Raw genomic sequence first — 25,015 nt, 5'->3', positions numbered from 1 at the left:
AAATTATATTTTGCAAAATTTCATCAAGGTGTAAATCAATTGATAATTGTAGAAATGAGTAAAAAGCTGCAAAAGTTCTTCAGCATGAAAATGAATTCTGCATTTAAATCAATATGGTGTATATAGAATATTACCCAATACATCTATACATTTAGGTAAAGTATCTACAAAACCTCTTCAGCACTGCATGCTACTGCGGAGCAAGAGTTACTTATATACATAATAGCTATTCAGAAGTTAGTGATCAATTAATAATATATGCTTCATCAGAAGCGAGGCCCACAGAGTTCAACAGGGCTATTATCAAAGGATTTGATGGGAAGATATTTAAACTAAAAACTGAACATCTCCATTTAAATGAAAGCTTTTTCAGACGAGTTCCCATGTTTAAAGTATTACTTAGACCGCTTTAAAAAACCTCCCATGCGTCACTGTCATTCCTCCATGCTACATACGACACGCTCCCTTTTTAAAATAAAGTAATCGAGGCTTCAGCCCTGAGTTTAGCATAGAGGCTCAAAACACTTTATTCCGCAAGAGCCATTCGACCATTATTTTCACTTTGTTTCAAACCGTCCCTCCGTCACCTAACATGTAGGCCCTCGCTTACTTCTTGGCCACCCATCGAAAGGTGTGTTGAAGCAAACAAACTCAAATCCGACATACATTTTCGGGCTCGACACACAACTTACCTTAGCTCTCATAGTGGGGCGAGGCCCCTGGGGTCACTCCCTAGAAACAGACGGCCAGGCTACGGATGGATGGCAACGGATGAACGAGACCGCGCCAACTACCTCCAAGCCCCTCACAAACAAAATGGCGCCGTCACCAAACAGCAGAAAGGCCTCGGTAAACCGTCGCTTGCTATTTATAGTTTGCTTTGTGAGAGGGCGGAGCGAGGTAAGTACGTGCATGCCGCGTTGCAAGATGGGAAATGTAGTTCGCATCCGTAAAGGCACTTGGGGATTTTTTTCTGCATTTTCCGGTTAGGTCTGTATCGTTTGCCGCCATTTTGAATTTAAAGTAACTTTTACTCGAATTCTTATAGCCGAGCACACTTCATTCCGGGAAAACAGCTTATGATTAAAAGTGAACAAATAGAGCAGAATGAACTTTTCTTCCAGCAATGAATTGCTATGTATCCAGCACAATCTGCCTCTACATGTGTACAGAAGGTACTTCCTGAAATACTTCGCCAATTTACATACCTACTTAATCTTATAAATCATTACTGCCCTGCACAATAATGAACCATGTTTTTTTTAATTTGCAACCCTTTCATTTTATAAAGTATAGTATTTAACTAAAGAGAGGGATTATTTACTAAATTAATATATGGTCTCATTTCATGACTCTTGGTGGATTAGCAACCCCCATAAGATCCTCGGATCTAAAACGTACTAATTCAATATTTACCAAACTACAGTCTTGGGACTTAAGAAAGCTGAGTACCTAAGAACAGATAGGGCTGTTATTTTATACAGGAGAATTGCCCATACTGTTGACAAGAGAAGATCAGGAGGTATCAAAATTGTTTTAAACCTTGATAAATATTACACTCAAAAAAAAAACTTCACTAAACACTAGCGTTAAACTATACATTCACAATAGCATCCTGTAGAGTGACTAATAACAGAATTAGAAGGGCTCTTGGAGGTCTTCTAGTCCAATCCTCTGCTGAAGCAGGAGACCCTACATCATTCCAGACAAGTGATTGTCCAGTCTCTTCTTAAAAGCCTCCAGTGATGGAGCACCCACAACTTCTGAAGGAAACTCCTTCCACTGATTAATTGGTTTCACTGTTAGGAATTTTCTTAGTTTTAGATTGCTTCTTTTCTTGATTAGTTTCCATCCATTGTTTCTTGTCCTGCCTTCTGATGCTTTGGAGAATAATTCGAAGAATAAGGAAGACCATTGCTGTTACTACCCTATTTTTTAAATGGGAATGCTATTTAAGAGATACAGGGTTCTAATGTCAACACAATGGTATTGGCTAATGGAGCGGGCATTCAAGTAAACAAGAGCCCTAGGGAAGACAGTAATATGGCAGATCTATCATCATGATCATCTCATCATCCACGCTGACTTAAACTCAGTGGGTTATTTTGTTTCTCCCCTAGACCTAGTAGGTTGACAGGCAAAGTAGAGAGGGCTGTAGGAAGGTTGCTTACACTGCCTGTTTCAGATATTTGATACAATACTGTGCTTCAGGATCCAGGCCTGAATAGGGCCATACTACTTGCTCCAGCCTCAATGCAATCTAGTGATGAGCTAGTGGGGAGCTTGTAAGCTGCATCAATGCAGATGTCAGCTATTAACTGAACTTGCTATTCTAAATGCATAATAATGATTTTGGTATTTGTACCCTGCCTTTTCTCAGATATAAGAGTCTCTCCTGAACACAATTGGTTGGGCTGACCGAGGGATCCAATAACCTGCTTAATTCCATGGGTAATTAGAAACTTGCCCCTGACCATGGTGACTTGCCCACTAGAGTTATGACCAAGATAGACTCAGGTAGAACCACACATATCCCCATTTCCATTTTGCACAATTTCTCAGCTGCAATGAGTTCCTTATCCATAAAACTTCTAAATACTGTAAACACAATAGTTAGCTTATTTACTAAGCATCTCTGCAATCCTACTCAAATTGAATATTTGTTCCTTACTTTTACAAGTGGTTAATTATATTGAATTAGCTCAATTTTGGGGAGAGGTTCACAGATCACACTAAAACAAATGATAACTCATGGGCTGGGTTCCCGTAGGAAAGCATGATTTGTTTTGTTTCAGGGTGCAAATGAAACAAATGAGATCTTTCAAATCACAAGTCATGGTTCAACCTGGAATTAGAATCCAGATATCGAACATATAATGCAGTATTAAATACTCAGAATCTGAATTTAAATCACTACTAACTTACAAAGCTTACTGGGAAAATGGGTTCACATGCTATATTATGGCTTAAAGTAGCTTAAAGAGTTAACAAAACTCTGAAACCCAAACTACAATGTGAATCCAATCAATAACTAGATCAGTTATATTACAGGGTTATTGCAAAGATGAATCAGAGGGAGGAAATATTACCTTGTGAAAAGAGAGAAATATAATAACTAAAGCCTAGCGGCCCCATTGATTTTAGGCCATCTAAAAAAGCTCAACATTAAGATACAGCATCCGCCTTGTACAATCAGAGATGGAAAGGAGCAAATAAATAACATAGCACATTGGGTTGAAGCCCAATTACAATGAAGTGCTTTATTGAAATCTACATTTCTAGTACAGGGCAGTCAAAAAGAGCTTGAAAATATTATTACTAAACCTAGTGATCATAACACTGATATTCAAGACAGACACAGTAAGGTTGGCTGATAACCCAAAACAAAATTCATGTTGGGAGCTTCCCAATTTCCTGTATAGAAACAAGTCAGTAATTAAATTACATTCTATTCAAGACTCATAAAGGCACTTCAAAAGTTAGAAACAGATTCCCAACAGAGGTCTTCATTCGACCTGCATTAAAACCAAATTGAACAGCTCTATGGTGCATTGAATTCAACTGTGCTGTGAAGCCCTTTGGTTGGAATTGTGAAAAATAAAAGACCAGCAGGAACAATACAAGCTGTCAAAGAAATAGGCTGCTTCCTTATACATTGGCAGTTATTAGAAGTTGGAAGTAGCCACTTACCAATAAATTTGTGTAATTAACTGGTAAGTCATCATGTGTGATTTTGTGCACTACAACACTTAACCAAATTTATAGCATAGGACTAAAATGATTTCTTTCCATTAGTTAAGTTAAAGTTGGCATTGCTTTTTTCTAGGATTAGTAACTACTGAGGAGTTAGTTGATCTAATGGTGGAAATGTAAGATGTATTGAGCTCTATTGTTGATGTATGAAAAAATGTATGGTCAGGACCAAGAATTTTGTTGCAAACAGAATTAGCCAAAACAAAGAAAAACTGTACTTAATGCCAGAATTAAATGATTTTTCTTCCTAAAAAATGGGGGGGAGGGGGAAAGCAAGCAAAATATCAGAAAAGGAAACTTTTTAAATAGGAGGAAAATAAGCTTATTTTCTTAAATGCATTGTAGAATATTCAATGAATCAAGCATAATGCTTGAATAAGAAACCTAGCATTACACATCTTCAGATGTTCAAAAATGGGAAGAATCTGGTAGGTAGTAAGATTAATCAACTCTTCGTGTTTTCAGTTACTTAAGTGCATAAAAGCAGACATTTCTTCAAGTATATTTCAAATTTCAGACTCCTCCACCCCTTCAACATAGCAGACCCATTAATCTATCCATGGGTATCACTAATCAATTTTATTTGAAAAAAAAAACAGTTACAGAACAGTTTGTGGGAATTTTCTTCAAAAATTTCCAACTGCATTTTTTTTTAAACCAAGGGATACAATTGCTTTATAGTTTTTCAAAAGAAAGATGAAAAATTAAATAAACTGCAACCTTAGTGGTTTATAAACTGGTAATGTGGCTGAACTATAAAGGAAGGGAAATAAGAAAACATTACTTATAAATGCTCCCTGCGAGGAACAAAAGGTATTCTCCCATCCCACCCCACCTCTCTTAAATTCATGGTTCACAATTGGGAGCAGTTTAGAATTAAATTGGCAGTTCATTGCAAGTCTTGTGCATGATCCCCTCCAAGCTCATTACTTCTGTATGATTCAATCTCCACTCAACACATTCCCCATTGTACTTTCCAAAATCAGCATTGAAAGTGATCCTTACAACAAAGCAGGCAAGCACTCTAGAAACTTAAGTAGAAGTTTACACATACCGACAAAAGGGGGGGGGGGGAAGAAACCAGAAAAAAAGACACATCTAAAATTCCTTTGATGGTCTTAAACTTTGGTAGTAACTGAGACTGCTAAATGCTAAAGTCCAGGTATACTGGACAGAAGGGTATATTGCCTGCCATTCAGCACAAAACAGTTTTATAGAAATCCATTCAGCTACATTAAGGGTGTAGACAAGAACCTGGTTTGGAATAACATAGAAAAAAAAAGCATCCCACACAATCATATACAATTGAAATGGACAATTTAGAAAGACATACTATAAAAAGAGATTCTCACAAATGGAGTCAATTTCAGGTTCAACCAATTCTGTAGCATACCATTCATTCATGTAAAAACTATAGAGAGGAATTCTTCTGAAAAATCCTGTCATCACGTACATCAATACAATGAAAGGTTTTAGTAATGAAAAGGCAAATGTGTGTAGGATAAGTAAATGCAAATGCACAAAAAATGTTTTAAAAAAACATCAAAGAGCTCCCATTAAATCAGATTTTATTACTTCTGGAGCCTGGAAAAGATTTTACTAGGTGGTTAATTAACCTATTTTTGTTCTGGGATGAGAATTGAAACCAACAGTAGTATATAACCAAATGAAAAATAATTCTGTAGACACACAATGACGCTGCCTAGAGGAACAGAATAATCTTCAAAGAGCCTGTCTGCAAAAATTAAAATATCTTGTTGGGGTTTGTAAAAAAAGACACCCCTCCTTAGTAACTTAAGAAACATCCTAGCCTTTTAAGAGGGGAAAACTGCCTAAACATTGAAAAAAGCAGTGACGTGCAAGTTATACTAGCTGCATGTAATACAATTCTAAAGTCAGGAACTGAGTTTTTGCATGTAGAATTAATTGCAAAGATGTCGAAGGATTTTTCAGAAGAGTTAAAGTACCTTTAAGAGGGAAAGAGAGAGAGAGATGGAGCCAGAAAGAAAGCTCCCGCTCTTGCTGAGAACTGCATTTGCTCACTTCTAAGGAGCACAAGTAGTATCAAAGGCTAGAAAGAGTGAATGTAGACTGTTTTTTTACTCCTGATTTTATTATTTCACACATTTAAAAGTATTCTGAAGTGGCCAAGAGACTCCTCCCTTAGTGGCCGTCAATCTCAGCTGGTTGCACGTTGTGGGAAGTCCAGGCTGTTTGTCCTGTGGTCCTATGAGACAAATAGCCAATGAAGGGATGTTCGTTTCTCCTGTTAGAGGGGGGCATGTGAGAGAAAGAATCAGGTGTGAGGCAGAGGAAAGCAGAACCATTCAGTCGCCAGCCTCATTGTCTTCTGCTGTTTCCCCTGTTGTGGCATTCTCCGCATTCTTGGAGGCCTGAATAAACAAAGAGAGAGTCAACTGTATGAAGTTTAAAGCAGTTCTGCCTTTGGTGAGATCCAAAGATGTGAGTTATTCTATGTACATGGGAGACTGTGTCACACACTCAGACAGATAACACGTGAAGCTGGACTCCTGGTGGATTACAGGTCTGCATCCATGTTTTCCTGGCATGATATGGAAATGGATTGCCTCTTCTGGAATTCTTCATAGTCTTAACCTACGGCTGAGATTTCCTTTCGATCTTTCAAACTATCTTAGCTTTTTGGTGCTCAGCCAAGGGTCAGCAACTGCTGATGGAAAGCCCCACTCCATCTACAGTTGGAAATCCTCTTTGTGCAACTGGTCCTACCACTTTATACTTCTGCAAATCCAAGTATATTAAAACTTATCTAATGACATCATTTCTTTTCAACTATACCTCCTAGAACAGGGGTGTCAAACTCATGTCGTCAAGGCGGCATCACGTAATGTGTCATGACTTTTCCCCCCTTTGCTAAATTGGGCGTGGCCAGTGCGTGACACATCAGGCCTGCAGGCCATGAGTCTAACAGCCCTGTCCCAGAATCAAGTATAGTTAATTTGCCAGAGGTTATTAAATGATTACACCTCATTTATCCTGGAGTTAGCAAGCTTTCCCAATCTTCCAAGTCACTTGACTCAATTAGGTCTACAGAACTAGGCAACATTATATAACATAACACCGTATGGATTACATATTACACTTAACAATCTACTCAGAGGCAGAAGCTCTGGTAAGAATGATCCAAGGCATAAAAATATTTGAGTTGTCACTACTTGCAGGAGCTCAACCGAGTTACATCACCATGCATCCCAGAGCCAAGTTACCTTCTTTTTCTTCTTTTTTTGGGCTTTACGGCTTGTTGAGCTTTGTAGGAGTGCCTAGAAAAAGAGGAAAAAATATCTGGAGTGAAGATACCTAATAGGTTATTCTGGTTTGTTCTAAGACAACAAAGAAATTCCTGCCAACCCTATAGGAATGTAACCAGCCCTAGAATGTTTAACACTTGGAATCACAAGGAGCAAGGCCACAGGACCCTTGGAGTCAGCGGCTTCAATTTTCACCTATTTGCAGAGAATTATTGGATAGTAGACATGACTAGAAAAACCTGGAAGAGTCAGTGGATATCTCTTTTTTTTAATGGTTATATAATTCACAATATAAACTAACTTAAGACAGGAAAAATGTTTAATTTTAATTCAAAACAATTTTCACCAGTTCTGGTGAATTCAGCATAGTGGCACTGATATGCCTACTGATCTGAATTTATGAAATTTGGATATGTTACACACGTTAAATAAGTGTGGGAGAATAATGAATATTTATAGCATGGTGTTTTTACCGCCAGAATAGGAAATTCAAACCATTCCCTTCGCTACGACAAATTTTGTTCTTGTGACTTTGAGTCTTACAGGAGCACAGTAGTTGTTAACTGACCTTCAGATCGGCATCTTGAACTTCAAATTCTGATTTGTAGAGTTCAGGCTCAAAGGGGCCACTGGTTATTCTCATGGGGCCGTTGGGCATTAAAAGCACCGTGAACTTAAACTGTGCCACAAACTCTCCTAGTCAGAGGGAGGGGAGTAAAGAATTGACAAGAGAGCAAGACAAGCAACCATTAGCAACAAGGTGAACGCACAGCAAGAAAACAAAATGCACCAAAAGATCACATTACTTTTGTTCTGCCCCATCTCTTCCCACAAGGAAAATGAATCGGTTCCATGCCTCTAAAGTTTGATCAATTCAAGGCAGCATTTTGTGCAGGTTTCTATCTGAGCAGCACTTTTCTTGTCTGCTTATTGGCCCGAGATATCATTGCCCCTGAGCCAAAAGCCACAAACCTGGCTGGCAAATGCTCAATTATAACTTGCAACTACCATGAATTCCTCCCCTTCCGCCACGGTCGTAAGTTCTATCACTGGTATTATTATCTCAGGCTTAAGATGCCCTTTTGCTTTAAAATGTGCCAAGCCTCGCTGAACTATGGAAACAAGCCTCTTCCAATTTTGCCAAGGAAGGGAAGTCCTAGTTACACCGGATTTCAGGGCTCTCACAAATTAGACACCACCACCCCCTTTTCCTATTTTCCAAAGCAGCTTGGTCAGTGATTAGGGATCCTGGAAGGTTCCAGGAACACCTGAAAGGCCAATGGTTTCTCATCCTGCACTGCAATGCTTAGCAACTGCCTCTGGAAGGAAACTGTCTAGCCTGATGCAAGACCAAAATAGCTCTGACATTCAGCAGCAAGTATTCACCTTCTTTCTCATAGAGGACGTTAAAGGGCTGGAGCAGCTCATGTTTGGCACATTCTACTACACCCATCCTGGCCTTCTTTTCATCCTCAAATGCCCTGTGGGAAACAGAAGAACAGATTCAGAATCCAACCATTCATCTTTCGGGGTTTTCTGATTACTCAACAATTATGTTAGTCTTTTCAGGAAAATAAGCTGGCTCCAAACTGCAAAGAATCCTGCATCTATCCAAGTAAACAACTTGGCACCAGCCACAGGATTCAGCTCCAAAGGAAGCTTACCTTCTCTAGCCTTTATGACTGCAAATTTGATTTGGACACTGCCTGAGAGTGAAAGACATAGCATCAAATTGTCTCTCCACGTCACTAAAAAAAGACCCGGGAAGTTTTCATACCAGCCAGAAAGAGGACTGAATAAAGTACTAGACTCCTTCATAACTTGTAAGGAGCTTTGTTCATAATTGCATTAAGTCACAATGTAGTTTATTTATTTTGGCATATTGTGCCAATGTCCTCAATCAGTTTGTTGATTCATGATTACACAACTCCAGTTTAGTAAACTAGCGCACCTAGTTAGTGTACTTCCCTTATACAATCTCTTATGTTCCTTCAGCTGTTATGCTGTTATGCTGCTTAACCACAAGCTAGCCTCATCAACCTTCATATCCCTGAGCTATGCAATTTAAAAAAAACTGCCTTTTACAATATAACTTACTATTTTGTTTTAGATTGAGCAGAAACTATTCAATGGCAAGAATTGTTCAACGGTTGAGTAGTCAAGGGGAAGGCCTGCTATTGAGAGTTACATACAAACCTGAGAGTGAAAGGCATAGCATCAAATCGTCTCTCCACCTCACTAAAAAAGGCACGGGAAGTTTTCATTTTCAAACCATACTGTTTGGAAGGGTCCCTTTTGTAAATGGTAGTTCTTTGCCCAGCATCCTTGGCCTAAAAACAAACAAGGGTAATTCATAACAGTTCCAGCAACAGTCTCAGGTTTACTCTTGTGAGGGCAACCATATGGCAAGAGAGGAGAAAAAAAAATCCCAACCTTTCTGAAATACAATTTTGATTTTATAGAATCATTCCCAATGTAAGTGAATTTCCCAGCTTATTCATTTAGAATAGTAGACCTAACTGGTATGTAAAACATACAAATAACAATTTGTGAACTGGGCAGAGATCTTTCCCGCCAAAATTAGTTTTAGCCGGTATTGCAATTGGCTAATCCTCATGCAGGCCTTGATTGACACACAATCCAATGTGAGCCTCAAGCTCATGCTTGAAGACAATGTGGGTCATGAAGTATTGCTATTAAAAACTTGGATTGAATTGCCTCCATTTTTTGCAACATGTTAGGTATAGATTTGTGCACCACAAGCTCAGTATGTTGTCCCCCAAAAGTATGATTGCAAGGAAACACAATTATTTCAATTTTTTTCTCTTCCGTTCAGTCATGTTACATTCTAACAGACTGCCAGGACACGTCCCTGCAGTTTTCTTGGCAAGACATTTAAAAAATGATTTGCCGGTGCCTCTGTGATTTCTACGCTGGTTGGCAAATCAAATTACAGCATTGAACATTTTGTGTGAGATGAAGTAATCCCAAATACTGAAACATTTAACACAATGTAGTTAAAGGATTTTTTTGCTCAGTCTGATTGCTGTTCAGTTTCTCTTCATAAAGGTCATCTGCACCCAATTTTGTGAATATGGCATTTGTTTAATTAATTTCTAATTTTTCTTCCCTGCAATAAGTATTTAAGGCTTGTGGTCTGTTGAAGATCAATTTGTTTCAGAAATGAATGGCTGTATCATCAGCATAAACCAAAACAGATACTGGGCAGAAAATTCACTTTTTCTTAGAGCTTGAATTAGGGAGCGGATATAAAAGATTAAATTTAAAACAGGCCAGGATGCAGCCTCTTCTTAGAATAGAAATTGCAGCCAAAAAAAATCCTCTGTTTGCTGTGAGTGCAAAAAGACAGTGATCTATAAGTATTTAATATTTTTCACCATAATGAATCAGAAGCTGCTTGCAAATTACAAAAGTGGCATAAAGGGAATCTTGAGAACCAAAGAATTATTCTTCTACCATATGACTTAGAATAATACTTTGATCTATTGTTGTTCAACTTGTTCTGAAGTTTCTGGTTCTTCAGCCAAATTTGCTATTCTAGCCAATCAGTGTGTTTCTCATGCAGATGTATAGCAACCACGTCATGAGTAACATTTAAATATTGTATGGAAATATGGCAGGATCAAATTTATTGCCTTTCTTGAAACACTGGGACTGTATAACAGAATAGCACAGTCTTTGAGCATCTGAATATCCTGGTCAATACGTCAGGAGGGAGTCCAACACAGAAACCAACCACTCTGTTAACTTTCATTAATTCAGCAGGAATTAGCAACTTGTGGATTTTCCAAGACATTAGGCCAAGCAAGCCAGTCAGGAATATATATTATTATATGAGGTTGGGTGTCTTTGGAATATCCACTTACAGGTAAGATATAAAAAAGACTTACTTTTCCTTCTCCAGTGCTGATAAGAACATCAATGGCATATACTTCATGAACCTCAAACTCTGCTTTTTCATGGTCCTTTCTGGATAAGGAATAAACGTATAAAGACCATTTCCATCCAAATAGGGTGTGGAAAGTTGCAGAATAATACACGAATTGAAAATCATGTATTCCATTTCATTTCCCATCAACATTCATTTAAACAAATACCCCACAAATCATTCTCAAAACGGGTGAGCATCAGTTTTAAATTGTATCATACCTTTGTTGGTCTGTAGGGTTCTGGATGATGGTCTTCTCTCCATCTATCACATGCTGTTTTAGCTGGTGTGATAGCATCCCTAACAAGAAAAGAGCTTATGTTAGTATTGGTATTGTAAGGGAGCAGTGGTGGGTTGCAGGCGGTATGCCCCGGTACGAGCGTACCGGAGTCTGCCCGGAGCACCGGATACCGTTCCAGTAAAGTGCTCCGGAGGGCCCACCCGAGCCTGTCCAGAGCACTGGATACTGTCCCGGTAAGGTGCTCCGGAGGGCCCACCCAAGCTCCTTACCGGTCTTTTAAGTCTTTGGCGCTTCTGCGCACGGTGCATACAGCACCTGCGTGACGCTCTATTGAGCAGCTGGAGCATCACAGATGTGTGTGTGTGTGTGTGTGTGTGTGTGTGTGTGTGTGTGTGCTGCGCCCGTCCATGTGGACGACGCTGGGCATACCGGTTGGAACGGGATCCAGAACCCACCACTGTAAGGGAGGCTTACATGATACGATCCTGTGTTTTGAAATCAAAACTAATACCGGAAATACATTTTTGCTTAAATGTCTGGCTATACTCATTATCAAATCAAAGCTGATGCAGGAAAATGCGATATTGTTGCTACTGGTAGTTGGCAGTAAAATTCTTTGAAATTATTCAGAGGTCATCTTTACATTTCATTGCCCTAAATAATGATACACAACTCAAGTCTAATGCTGTTACGAAGGCAGCCACAGCCTCTATGATGTGACATTTGCACATCTGTTAAGTTAAGATTGTCTTAACTTCTCCCTATTCCCCCAATCTCCAGGTGCTTCACACATCCTAATGTTTTCACCCTTTTTCTACTCCTATTCAATAATATTTTATACCACATTTTTGTTCTCTTGCATTGTTTTTCATCCCCACAAGGTTTTGCACTTTCATGTTGCTTGTGTCACCTTCATCCCATTTATGTAGCATTTTTGTGAAGTAAACACAATTGCACTGTGTTCATTTTTAACATGGTCCTTCTATATACATTGCATGGTAATAGGAATCTGCAGCTGACTGTATTCACTAATGCAATGAGTGCATTTCTAAACATGTTACAGGTGGTTCTTGGGTTAGGATCCCGCATTCAGCCACTGTTCAAAGTTACCACTCAGCAAGTTAATCCTCTACTTACAACTGTATTGAAGCCTGCCCATCCCTGGTTTCTCTTATGCAGTCATTAAGTGGAGTACCTCGGGTATGAAGAAAATTCTGGGAGACCTAGTGCAGGTGCAACCCACCTGCCCCGAGCCTCCCAAGGCCTCCCCCGCTCCCTAAGTCACCCCATGCTCTGCTTCCTTCTCCACAGGGGCCCTGCGGGGAACATTAGTTGTGGCTGCTCCCAAAATGGTGTCTGCTTTTGGGACAGCCACACAGCCTGTGAGGATGCTGAGGGGCAGAGCGACCTGTTGTCCTTTCTCAACACGATCTCCACAGCTTTGTAGGAAGGTTGCATGGCGCAGTGGCTTCTTCCAAAAGATTTATAATAAAAGGTAAATAGACTGATCGGTAATGGGGGTGGGGAGGATGTTGTGAGACCCAGAAGAATGGGAAGAAGCCTTTGGGAAGGAAAGCCAGTTGATCTGCCAGGCAGCTTCCATAAGTATGTGGTGCCATCCTGGAAGCAGGCTCCATTTTGGAGTGGCAACAATTCTTTGCAGCCACTCCCAAAATGAGGCCTGCTTCCAGGATGGCACTATATGGTCTCTGTACTATATAATATAGGGAGACAGCATAGTTGAATGGTTGCTTCCCAAAGGAGATTTACAGTAAGCGGCCAGTTCCATGACAGGGGGGTGGGGAAGAGGGTGTGAGACCCAGAGAGGTGGGAAGCAGGCCCAAGGCCTGAGGGAATACAGCTAGGCAGAAAGAGGAGTATGGTGCATCTCAGTGTGTGGGAACCCAGAGTAGGTCAATGTAAGCTGGGGACATGCTGCAGGGCTGGGCTGAGCTAGGCCTCCCCCCACAAGGCCCCATGTACTCCAGTTAATGACCTATACAGTCATTTAACAACTGCAATCGGGAGAGCAGGGCTTGAGGTCATTAAGCAAGGCAATCACAAAGACTGTTACAACTTATGACCATAATGGGCAAGCTCCATTACAGTCATTAAGTCAAGAACCACCTGTATTGTTCTGCACCAACTTCACTCTTCATCCAGCCAACTCTTACCTTCAATTGGTGTGCAGTTAAACGAATGAGCAATCTTGTTCCAGGCATCCGTTACTTGTGAATTCTGTTAAGAATATGGACACCATTCAAATAGGACTATATAATGCAATTAAAAACTGTGCCTAATAGCCTATTTCCTATTTCACTCTTTAAAGAAATGTATGACATAGGATGTGAATTTATAATGTTCATTAAAGCACAGGTGATTTTTTTTAGTTCCTCATTGAAAACTGCAAGATGCCTATGCTTGAAGGACCAGCAGAGAGGCATTACATTTGTGCGAGGTCATAAAGGTCCAATCAATTACAAAGGGTGCATGGCCTAACACTATAATATGAACTCCAAAGCTGTAACACAAAAGTTGTTCTATATTCTAAGAGAAGGAAAAAAGCTTCCAATTTAAGAGCCAGATGCTAAAGGGAAAAGCTAAGCTTATAAAAACCTAGGACAGTGATGGCAAACCTTTTTTGGCTGCCGTGCCAAAAGCGGAGGGAGCACCGGGGAGGGGGGGGGGACACACCCATGCTATGTGCACGACCCCCTCAGGGTGCATGCATGCGCGCAATCAGCAACAAACCCCCCCTTTCCCGTGGTTTTTTCACCTTCCTCATACTCCAGAGGCTCTCTAGGAGCCTGGGAAGGGCGAAAATAGCCCTCCCCCACCGGAGGCCTCAGGAGCTTCCCTAAAGCCTCCGGAGGGCAAAAAAATGGACCTACAGGGAACCCAGAAGTTCGGGAATTGTGACTTCCGGTTTGTCCATAGGGCCGATTTTCAACCTCCAGAGCCTTCAGGCTTCCCTGAAGGCTCCAGAGGTCGAAAATCGGCTCTACGAGCAAACCGGAAGTGACGTTTCAAGTCACATTTCAAGTCAAGTTTCTTATTTGTATATTCAGAATTATTTCAAGCTTGAATGGGAGCTGGAAAATCTTGGCCACTTTCCTCAAACTGCCACAGTCCATGTGAAAAGCTGCCTCTCCTTACCTGGTTTCCTGGCTTGACCAAGCGCAGGGCAGCTTCAGCACAGAGGTGAGCGGCTTTTATGACATCAGCTTTGCGACCCGTCACTGGAGTTTCCTGAAACGGGGAGAGAAAATAATAGAGAAGCATCCGTTTTAAAAGTGAAAAAAAGAGAACATTTTAGTTGACATGTAAGAAAAACTTATCAGATTTAAACATTCTGTTTAAGATATAACCTGGTTAAAAGTGATTTTTTCCCCCTGACTTTCATGACTATATGAAACTTTATTTTCATTAGGTTTAGATGCTTTGCCACATAAGACCTGCAAGACATTTGTGGTCCACGAGATATTATTTTCCCCAGTATCCTTCTGATGCCAGATTAATACCTCCTATGATTCAAAAATTTTAACTGCCAACAAACAGAAATAATCCATATGGCCATTATTCTTTATTAGACTGATTTAATTATTTCATTGAGTCCACTAGAGTTGGATGACTGTAATAAATTCGAACGAATGAATGAATTCAGAGATGTCCTATTGCTATATCTGCAGCAACTTACTGGAAGAACAAGACACCTTAATGTAACACAGCATGACTCATGCTTAATTTTTTATTATTCATTACCATCTGTGGTTCTAATAATTTTGATATCTTTTTTTCCCTGACTGCCTTGGTCAAACTGAATAGGTCAAATCCTTCAAAAAGCTGTGAATAATATCTGATCAATCAATATAGCTGTTTGCTTTTTTGGGCAGTGATAGAGATCAACATTATACACAGATTCAACCGCTCCCATTAATAGAGGCAGCCACTGGCAGATGATAAATTCACTCAGCATAAACATTTCCGATAAGAAGTGTCACTAGGAGCAAATTGCTTGAATAAAAACCTTAAGTATGGACATTTAGCAAAAGAGAACCTGAAAGCCATGGTTTCACATGCCTACAACATGGTTTATACAGTCAAACTTAAGCCAGCTTAATCTCAGATCATGTTTATGAAGTACCTTTCCAAAATACCTAGGGGGCTAGATGTAGGGGAAACTAGCTGAGCCAGGGGGAAAGAGTCAAAAGGGGACTTAGTCTAGAAACCCTTACATGTTCTGTGCTTGACTTTGATTTTGATACATTTCTTTTTGTCCTTTGGTTTATACTTGATCTTGGCTTTATTCCCTGCCTCTTTAGCAGCCTCTTCTAACCCACTGCCAAAAAGCAAGGCAAGAGAGGGCAGCTGATGTCTTAGGTCTTTAAGAGCATTCACTGCCGATAGATAACCTAAAGCACCACTGTGTTCTTTGCCTTTCTAATTATATTTTAGATTCCTTTTCCGCTAAGTGACGTTGACCTTGGTCTTCTCCTGTGGAACTGGGGTTTAGCTTTCCCTAGCAAGCCTTTCAAACGCCTTTTCCTGACAACAGGGTTAGTAATTGGGTTATTGTTTTCCCCAAGATCCCTCCATGGGTTCACAGGTCACCCCACACTCCCTTGTGTCTGCCAGAGTTTGTGGCTGTTGTCCACGCCATCCCTCTGCCATGTTCATCCTGGCCTTCTCTGACTTCTTCCTCTCTGGCCTGCACATAGGCCTCCCCTTTTCTGTTGCTGCTTCCCGGGCTAAGGTGGCTCAGCCCTTTTGAAAGGCCATCTCTCATTCCTTTCCTGGACAGACTCTTTAAAAAAGAGACACCTGAGAGAAAGGCAAGGACATTTCCACTGCTGTGTCCATCCGTACAGAACGCCAGCCCAAGTTCTTTCTACTTAGGGATGCCGTTTATATAAATTCCCTCTACCGGAACAAATCCACTTTGACTCTTTGTGATTTCTCAAAGCTGCATGCAAATCACTTACTTTCGATGCCTCAATGACAAAGGTATGTGCTACATTTGCTATGAAGCCATCCACATGGACTCCCAAGTCACTGCAACACAAAGAGGGGAAAAGCTTTAAAATGTTTTTTAAGATGAGAAACAAGGATGATTCTTGTGACATTCTAAGGTTTAAATTTTGTATGTAGAAGTTACTTGTCCTCAGGGTCTCAAACATACTATAGTAAAACCTCTGGCAGCTAAACCAACGATTTGGTAAGCAGGGGCACAGCCAACTAACTTTATTCTGCCTCTGTCATGGGAAACCCACATTATGTCAATAGCAGTCCTGCACAATATGTCAGTGATACATTTCTGAATCTCATAGAGAGGCTCATCTTGTGTAGCTCAGTTCAGTAAATGAATTAAGTAAAAAACTAGCAAAAAAAATTAATCAAAGGCACTTACATTTTTATTAAATCACCATCTTTAAGGATGTAATCCTGGTCACTCTTCAAGGGCGAGAAGTGACAGACACAGTTATTTACTGATATACTTGTGGGAAAGGCAATACCTACACAAAAAAGGGAGTAGCAGTGAGTTCACACTAGTCCTATAACATCTCCCAACTTGAAATATATTAGTTGACTGTACAAATTTTATCACATTACTATTAGAGACTTGGTTTTGCTTATCCATGTTTAAATCAAGACAGAAATAAATGGAGTCCTACTCTGGATCTTCATATAATTCAGAAACTTTATCTGCCCCACAAACTGCTGTTTGAATTATTATTTTTCTGCTGACACTGTGAGCATACAGTATTTACTAAAGCTGCACAAACTTGTCTTGTAACAACAGCTTCTTTGGCTTGGTCAATGTTTAGAGACAGACACTTTAAGGTGTAACCATGAATAGCTGAATTAACTATTTTTTCAGACTCTTTCCAAAGATTACAATGCATGTGATGAAGCTACCTCTCAGTCAAGAGGTGAAGGCGAATTCAGCCACTCTACTGCTGAAATCTTATTGCGTGATCAATTGGAAATAAATCCTATTTTGTTCAATATTGTGGCTTTCCAAGTGTTCATTGGTTTGAAACAGTAGAATATATTATTCTCTGGAACCAAAGAAAAGTCATTCAAGATACTGACTTAAATCAGGAACCCCATTTCCGATTACTTCCTAATACATAGGCCAGATAATACCATTAAGCTTTAAATAGGCTTACATTCTTTGCCTCTAAGACTCACATTCATGTTACTTTAAAATCCACATTGATGTGGTTTGGTTTTCATACGTGAGTATAATTCAAGGTGTTGCTTATCACCTTTAAAGCCCTTCATGTCTTAAGATCTAGGTATCTCCAGGACTGTCAACTTCCATTGGTCTTTGCACTTCCACCAAAATTTGGAAGATCCCTTCCTGCATGGAATGTCACCTTCCAGGAAGAAGTTACAAATCTTTGGGAAATTTCTGAACAATGTCGGTCTTTAGGACGGCATTTCCTCAAAGATTACATCAGTGCCTGATCTGTGTTTCATATTCGTCAATTTGAGATAAAATAAGGTTCTTTTGCTTCAGAGACTGCTCTGCCTATTTTAAGGAGAGATATTGCATGCGGGGATTTAAAAGAAAAAGAAAGCCAAAGTTGAGAGATTTCCTTTACAACAACGTGCACCTGTATCAGTAACAGCAATATGGCAAGTTGTGAAAGGTGAGTAAAGAGAGGCCAGTTGCTTACATGGCCATTGGAACATTAAGGAGGGCTATACGTTGTACAGAAGCCCCCACTTTCACCACGAGGCCAGCAGGGATGGCAAATGAGGAAAAGTAGGATGAAAAGGAAAGTCAGAAAGATCAAAGGAGGTCCATCGATTTGAAGTGATTTGTAAGAAACCCCCAGTATATGATTTGTTTGTAGTTTGAAGCAAAAAGGCCCTACCATTGTTCTTTTTGTGCACACTTCTATCTTGAGCCAAATGTGTCTTTTCCTGGGCACTGCACATCAGCTGTAGAAGGCAGCCATGCAAATCTAAGAAAAGTGGTTGCATGCATCGCTCCACATCACACTTTACCCTTCAGTTCTACAGCCTAGTAACTAGTACAAACTCCCAAAAAGAAAGTTAAGAGATGGAAATCTGGGTAGGCTTTCCTGGTAACACTAAATACTTTGGCTATATTCCCTTAATTCCAACATCAACACCTCTACATACTTTAATGCACAAAATAATAGAATTTAAATAGGGAACAATTGATATGTTTAAAAAATATTGTAGCTGCATAATACCTTTCTTTATATCTTTCTCTTTCTTAAAGATTTTGCCAGTTTCTTCCATGATCATGACATCTCCTTTCTCACATACGCTGAGGACAGACACTCCAGATTTAGCTGCCTCTACCACAGTACGCAAGACACCTGGAGTTCAACAGAAAAATACAAATTAATGTTAACAGATTTTAAAATTTCACAGAATTTTGAGACACCAAATTGGGGGAAAGATGCCCCTAAGTGCACTTTCAGTAGTTGTTTTATTTTTCATCCACCTCATTATCAGCAGCATACAGTCTGCTTGAAAAAAAAAATTTTCTTTCCTTCTAACTGAACGATACTGGTCCACATATTCAGGACATCTTTAATTAATATTTAAGCATCCATCCTATTTTAAAAAAGCGCCACTGACATCAGTAGAACTTCCTTCAGCCCAAACCTGATTAGGATACAATTCAAAAAGACAAAGAAAACCCATGTTGTCTTTCTGAAAATTATAACAGCCATCTCTGATTGTCTGATTGTCTCATCAGCAAATAGCCAATGAATTATTTTTACTTACACATTATTTATCTTTACACTGCAACTCTGTGGCCATGATTTCCCCCTACTTTCTTTCACTTGAGGAAAAATTAGTTTTCCAACTTTGAGCGTTCTGTTCAATAATTAACTTTACATGGGTTATGTCAGATCTTGGACAATAGAGCATTCTGTCACTTCAAAAATGCAGCATAATGCTATTCTGAAATGCACTGTGATTCCAACAGAATTTTGGTAATAGCAGTCCCAAGGCACATTGAAAGCCACAAAATGTAATATACAATGCCATTAAGACTACATGATAAGACTGCATAATATAATTTTAACATTTGAATTCAGATTTGACAGTATGTCCACATCAACTGCCCATTCAATATGTATCAAATTCTATCTTAATTAGTATGCATTGAATTAAGAGAACCTAGCTATGTCAAAGCATTGTAAAAACTTTTTTAAAATGTTTTCAGCACTCTGAATTAAACATGCATAGGGATGGTGAAATCTTTAAGAACTCACTCTAACCCATTATGGTAGTTTTTCCAGTCTGGCAATCTTTCTGCCCTCAAGAAACTCCGCACCCAATTTAAACTTACACAGTTTTGAGGGCCTTTGTAGTTGTGTGAATTTAAGAAGCATCTTAGTAGCTGCATAGGTTCTTAGGAGCTGCAGTAGGATTAGTGCATGAAATTCCATACATGCCCAATTATAAAAACCCAATAGACTGCTACAAGAGGAAAATCCCTTCTTCTAAACCTAGCAATTTTCCACTAGTCTCTCCCAGTAGGCAAGTAATTTATTTTTTGCAGGTTAGTTAATTGTTGGGTGCTTATTTCCATTAAAATAAGACCCCTATTAAATAAATGTTTCAACAACATCTAGCAATAAGAACACATAATTATTTTATGTAAAACACAAGAGAATCCAAACTGAACACATTTGATAGTACATTTTATACTTGGTAGTAAAAACTAATGCCAGATACATATTTTTTGTGATCATCCAAATTATTTTAGGTGATCAATAAATATAGGTTAATACCTAATTTAAAACAACGTAGGTGATCTCAATTGGCTGTATAAATACTATTCATCCTTTTTAGTGAAGTTATGATCTATTTTATGTTACTCCAATATAAAAAGGAAAGGACAGCTAACCCCACCTCCCAGTAAAAAAAAAATATGATTGAGAAATAAGACTAAGCTCTCTCTGTCTCTCTTACTGTGTGAGCAAATGTAAAGCTAACATCTGCAGCTAAAGCCTTCCATCCTTTCTTGAGATTTTTGAATGTTTCCTAGTAACATTTGCTATGGTGCATCTGCACCAAGCAGTTACGCGAAAGTGGACCAAGTCTGAAGCTTTTGCTCTCTAGCCAGAGCAAAAAATACATTTAAAAGGAAAACAAACAAAAAAAAACGGTAAGCAGGATGTATCTCTAATGAAACAAGCCAGGTATTTGATTACTCAATCTATCCCTGCCTGTTTGTTCGCACTATAAAAACCACCGGGGCTGGGGAGGGAGGGGGTGGACAACTCAAGTGTGCTATATATACATACTTGGTTTGCTAAAAGGGAAAGTCTCCATCTCCCCAAACAGAGGCATAAGTTATGGCTGAGCTGTAATAAAAGACTTCCCTTTGCCGATCTCCGCGCCGGCCTAATGATCGACTTCCTAGAATACGGTTTGTGTGTGGCTGTGTTTTAAGGTGATCTGATCCGAAGCAGACATTCTTCCTTAAACAAAAGGGCGGGGGGGAACCTGGGAGGCCGCCAGGACGTCGGAGGAGAGCGAAGGAGAGGAGAGAGAAGCGAGCGCCAGTAGCAGCAGCACATGGCAAGTCCCAGACCATGTGCCTTGCAGTTCTCGGAGGTCGGCGTCTCCATTCAGCAACTTCCCCGGTGGGGGGGGGGATGAGATCGAGGATCCTCCCCCCACCAAAGAATCCGCCCCCCTAATAAAGGACGGATATCATTCCCCTTTTTAACAGTATTACCAAAGGAGTCGAGGTTAAGCAAGCGAAAGTCCCTCTTTTGCCCCCCCCACTCCAACCCAAGGGTGATTAATTCAAGTAAAACTATTACATTTCCCTTCCAGGTGGTTTTTTGTTTTGGGGAGGTTACCCCTCCCCAAAAAAAGAACATAAAGATGTGTGTGTGCGTGTGTACATATACATACATACATACATACATGCATGCATACATACATACATAGTACACAGGAGAGAGATCGAGGCAGCTGGACTCTCCTGGAAAATCGCCCCAAGAGGTTTTGTGTGTGTGTGTGTGTGTGTGTGTGTGTGTGTGTGTGTGTGTGTGTGTGTTAGTCCTAGATGGGACAGCTACAAAAATGGGTCTCTTTCTCCCCCCCCCCGATCCAGCAAAGACTCCCCAGCCCGACTTCCACCCGGTTTCTTCCCGTCCTGCCGGGCAAGATACGCCCCCGGGACTCCCGCGGTCTCTTCCCCACCTTCCCTTCTCTGTCACCCCCGCCATCCGCCGCCGCCTGCCCTGCCACGGTCCCTGGCGCTCCCCTGACAGCTGGGGGACGCCCCTCCACCCCCGTCCCAGCCTCCCCCGGCGCCGGCCCATACTCACGGTTGGCGATCTCTCCCCCCATCTTGTACTTGTTCACCACCACGTCTTCCGCGATCGTCAGCTCGGCCGCTTCTTCCTCGCCCGACATGGTCGGACCGAGCCGCGCCGCCGCCGCCGCCTCCTCCTCTCGCCTCAAGCGCTTTCCCTCTCCACGCTCCGCGGAGGAGGAGGAGGAAGAGGTGGCGGTACTGGCGGTGGTGGTAGTGGTAGTGGTGGCTGCCGCGCTCGCCGACGCCGCCGACACCGCCTCGCCTCACCAAGACAGGCTGGAAGAGAGCGAGCGCGCGGGCTTTGCGCAGGGCACGCTGGGAAGCGAGTCTAGTCGCTCTCTCGGCGGCCAAGAACTACAACTCCCGTCGGGCCCAGGACGGAGCAAGTTTGGCGAGGCACGTCGGGAAAAAACGGAGCCCTCTTCGGGTTTTTTTTTCTGAATTAGCGCCTCTTAATGGCCAGGGAGGAGATTTACAGGCGTGCTCTTCTTCCCCTTTGGTTCTCTGACGTTTCTCCTGATTGCCCGACTTTTCTCTTTATTTTGGCGACTGGCCGCTGCTTTGCCATGGCGTTTGGTGAGCTCTTTTTTTGCTCTGGGAGTTAACCCAGAAATGCCGTTCCCTTGGTCGTGTAATCACATAAATTGTTTCAACTCCTACCCTCAAAACGACACTATAGAGCACTGCAAACCAAGACAACTAGACACAAGAACAGTTTTTTCCCCGAACGCCATCCTCTGCTAAACAACTAATTCCCTCAACACTGTCAAACCATTCACTAAGGCTGCATTATTATCACTATTAGGTGTCTCATCGTTCCTATCACCCATTTCCTCTCACTTATGACTGCAAGACTGCAACTTTGTGGCTTGTATCCTTACAATTTATATTGATATTGTTTTCTGATTGCTTCTTTGTACCCTATGAATATCATTAGGTGTTATACCTTATGATTCTTGAAAAATGTATCTTGTCTTTTTATGCACAGTGAAAGCATATGCACCAAAGACAAATTCTTTATGTGTCCAATCCAGAGGTGGGTTCCTACCAGTTCGCACCTATTTGGTAGAACCGGTTCGTCAAATCTACCGAACCGGTTAGAAGAGGTTCCACCAGTGGACCCGGAAAGCAGGCCACACCTACAGAAGAGGTTCCAAAATTGGTCTTTGGATATGATTATTCTACACTATCATGCTCATATTTATAAAACTCAGTGTCTCTGTGAAAGGTAAGGATGACTACTGCGTTTGTGGTGCAATCAGAACATTGCATGTGTTGAAGTTGTTTTAACACAAACCAAAGATGCCTTTTAAAAAACAAGTTTACATCATATTCTTATGCATGCCAGTGCTGTGTGTGAGATAATTTAAGGTGGTTCTGACAAGTGTCGTCAGCATCTTGATATCCGTCACATGGGCGGCAAGCCACTCCCATCCGGTCACATGGGTGGCAAGCCACTCCCACAAAGGAGGCCACACCCACAGAGTAGGTTCGAACAATTTTTGAAACCCACCACTGGTCCAATCACACTTGGTCAATAAAGAATTCTATTCTGATCTCCAAATGTGAATACCAATTAAAAATTCCATAAACACGCTTACAAACTTGCCTTAAAGTTGTGCGAAAGAATCACCCTTTTGCTTTTATTTGACTGCTTTAAAAACAAAAAGAGGGAGACTGATGTATCAAGAAAGGGAGAAACTTAGCATCATCCTTATTTTGACCTACTCAAATGCCCGAATTACACTCGACATCTCTATGTCAGGTCGGGAAGAGTACTTTTTCAAAAGCTCAGCTTAACATTGGTTGTGTTAATTGGGAGCATAGGATGTGTAATGAAGGACCAATCTAGATATAGAAATGTTAATAAAAATTGGATTTAATGTAAATAAATATAAAAAATATAAATTAGTAGGATATATTTTTAAAAATAAATTAATATAAATTTTTGAATTCTGCTAGGGAGGTGCAACGCTTGTTCAACGTGGAAAAATAACACAAGGAAACAAAAAGATTCTGTGATGAATGCCGGCTCTCCGTTGAGGAAGCAGCCTTGCTTTAAAAAAGCTTCCATTGAAGCTGACGGGAAATCAGGGGGAAAGGGGTGAAGAACGATGCTGTTGACAAGACAGGCTACCCTGACACAATGCTAGAGATAGACAGCCTAATGCCTTCCATGTATTGTGAACTGTAGTTTTCATAATCCTTTGCTATTGGGCCTGTTGCGGGTAGGTCAGAAACATCAGGAAGGCTCCAGGAGGCCTTTTCCTGACTTGATAATAGCCTGAGCTAAGCCCAGCAATAGTTCCGCTCCATAGCTGTGGAAACTCTCATGCCATGAGATGGGAACAAAGACTACCTCATGCTACCTTTAAATCAAACTTTCTAACAGTGCAGATTTAAATTGAAACAGGGCACACAGGGACAATTACCAAAAAAAAAATGGCAATGAGAGTCAGCATCATAGTTAAGGGTATGAAAAGCTATGTCTTGCTCCTTTCCCTTGGTGCTGTAGGCATGTACTTATTTCTGAGGCTGATGATACCTGCCTTGAGCAGGGTAGCCCGGCAGGTAGGCTGCTGGGTACAGAGAAACAAAAATCAAATAGGAGCAGCCCCATGGCCTCTGCTGCATTCATGATACCTGTTGAATGACCAAGTGCTTGTATATTGTTGGTGCCACATTACCCCCCCCCCCCAAATGAACAAGGCTTGGACAGAACAGGTAAGTGCAATCTATGCCAAAGCAAAGATTGCACATTCCCATGCTTTTTGACCGCTTTGGGTTAAGGAACCCTCCATAGCATAGACTAGACATCAGGAAGGATGGGATGAGCAGCCTCAGTCTCCTTCTCCAGGAATTCCTAGACGTCATTGGCTTGGACTGCTGGGGTCACTTGTGTTAAAGGCAATCAGGATGCTATTTGTGAAAGGGATGTGAAACTTTTCCAGGCTTTTGAATGGGAAACAGCTTGAGCAAAAAATAAGTTTGGTTACCCCTTGGCTTGCTATCACCGGCTGGGTTCACAAACTCTATTAAGTTGCCTAGTTTGTCTAGCTTTGACTCTACAGATTAAATGACACTAACCACTGCAGCTTGTAAACCATGGTTTATGGCATGACTGAACTCAGATTTTGTGGCTTAAACCACTAAGGCAAATCATTCTGTCCTGTAATATACAGATCTAGCCTTCTCAATCCATTTGCCTCTTTTTAAAGCTCTGCTATTGGCAGAAGTCAATACTTTTTTTCTCTCAAATGCAAATTGCAGTGATGAGGAACACTGTCTTTCATTGCTTAGTGTAAAAAAAAGGCTTTGTTCTGCAGAAACTCTCCCCTCCTCCAAGAGGGAGGGCATCCTGCCTGTCAAGCATCAAATGTCCACACCTAACTTCTCAGCTCATTATTACTCAGATGACATAGAGGAAGGATACCAATCGTTGAAATACATTA

General features: G+C 40.8%; 1 protein-coding gene across 1 annotated transcript; it reads right to left on the bottom strand.

The window, feature by feature from the left end:
- Positions 1-3,234: 3,234 nt before the first annotated feature.
- PA2G4 (proliferation-associated 2G4) lies at positions 3,235-21,872 on the bottom strand. Its single transcript, XM_032209553.1, has 13 exons — positions 21,574-21,872; positions 18,460-18,588; positions 16,638-16,743; positions 16,213-16,282; positions 14,387-14,479; positions 13,405-13,468; positions 11,211-11,289; positions 10,952-11,030; positions 9,237-9,370; positions 8,427-8,521; positions 7,609-7,736; positions 6,999-7,052; positions 3,235-6,146 (listed from the first exon to the last, which is right to left on the bottom strand). Exons 1-13 carry the CDS (start codon positions 21,659-21,661, stop codon positions 6,081-6,083), a joined length of 1,185 nt encoding a protein of 394 aa, XP_032065444.1. The 5' UTR covers positions 21,662-21,872; the 3' UTR covers positions 3,235-6,080.
- Positions 21,873-25,015: the final 3,143 nt, after the last annotated feature.

Source organism: Thamnophis elegans, chromosome 2 (genome assembly GCF_009769535.1).
Source record: "Thamnophis elegans isolate rThaEle1 chromosome 2, rThaEle1.pri, whole genome shotgun sequence".
Taxonomy (NCBI): domain Eukaryota; kingdom Metazoa; phylum Chordata; class Lepidosauria; order Squamata; family Colubridae; genus Thamnophis; species Thamnophis elegans.
Note: the sequence above shows the minus strand (reverse complement) of the source record. Positions and strands in the feature narration are given on the sequence as shown.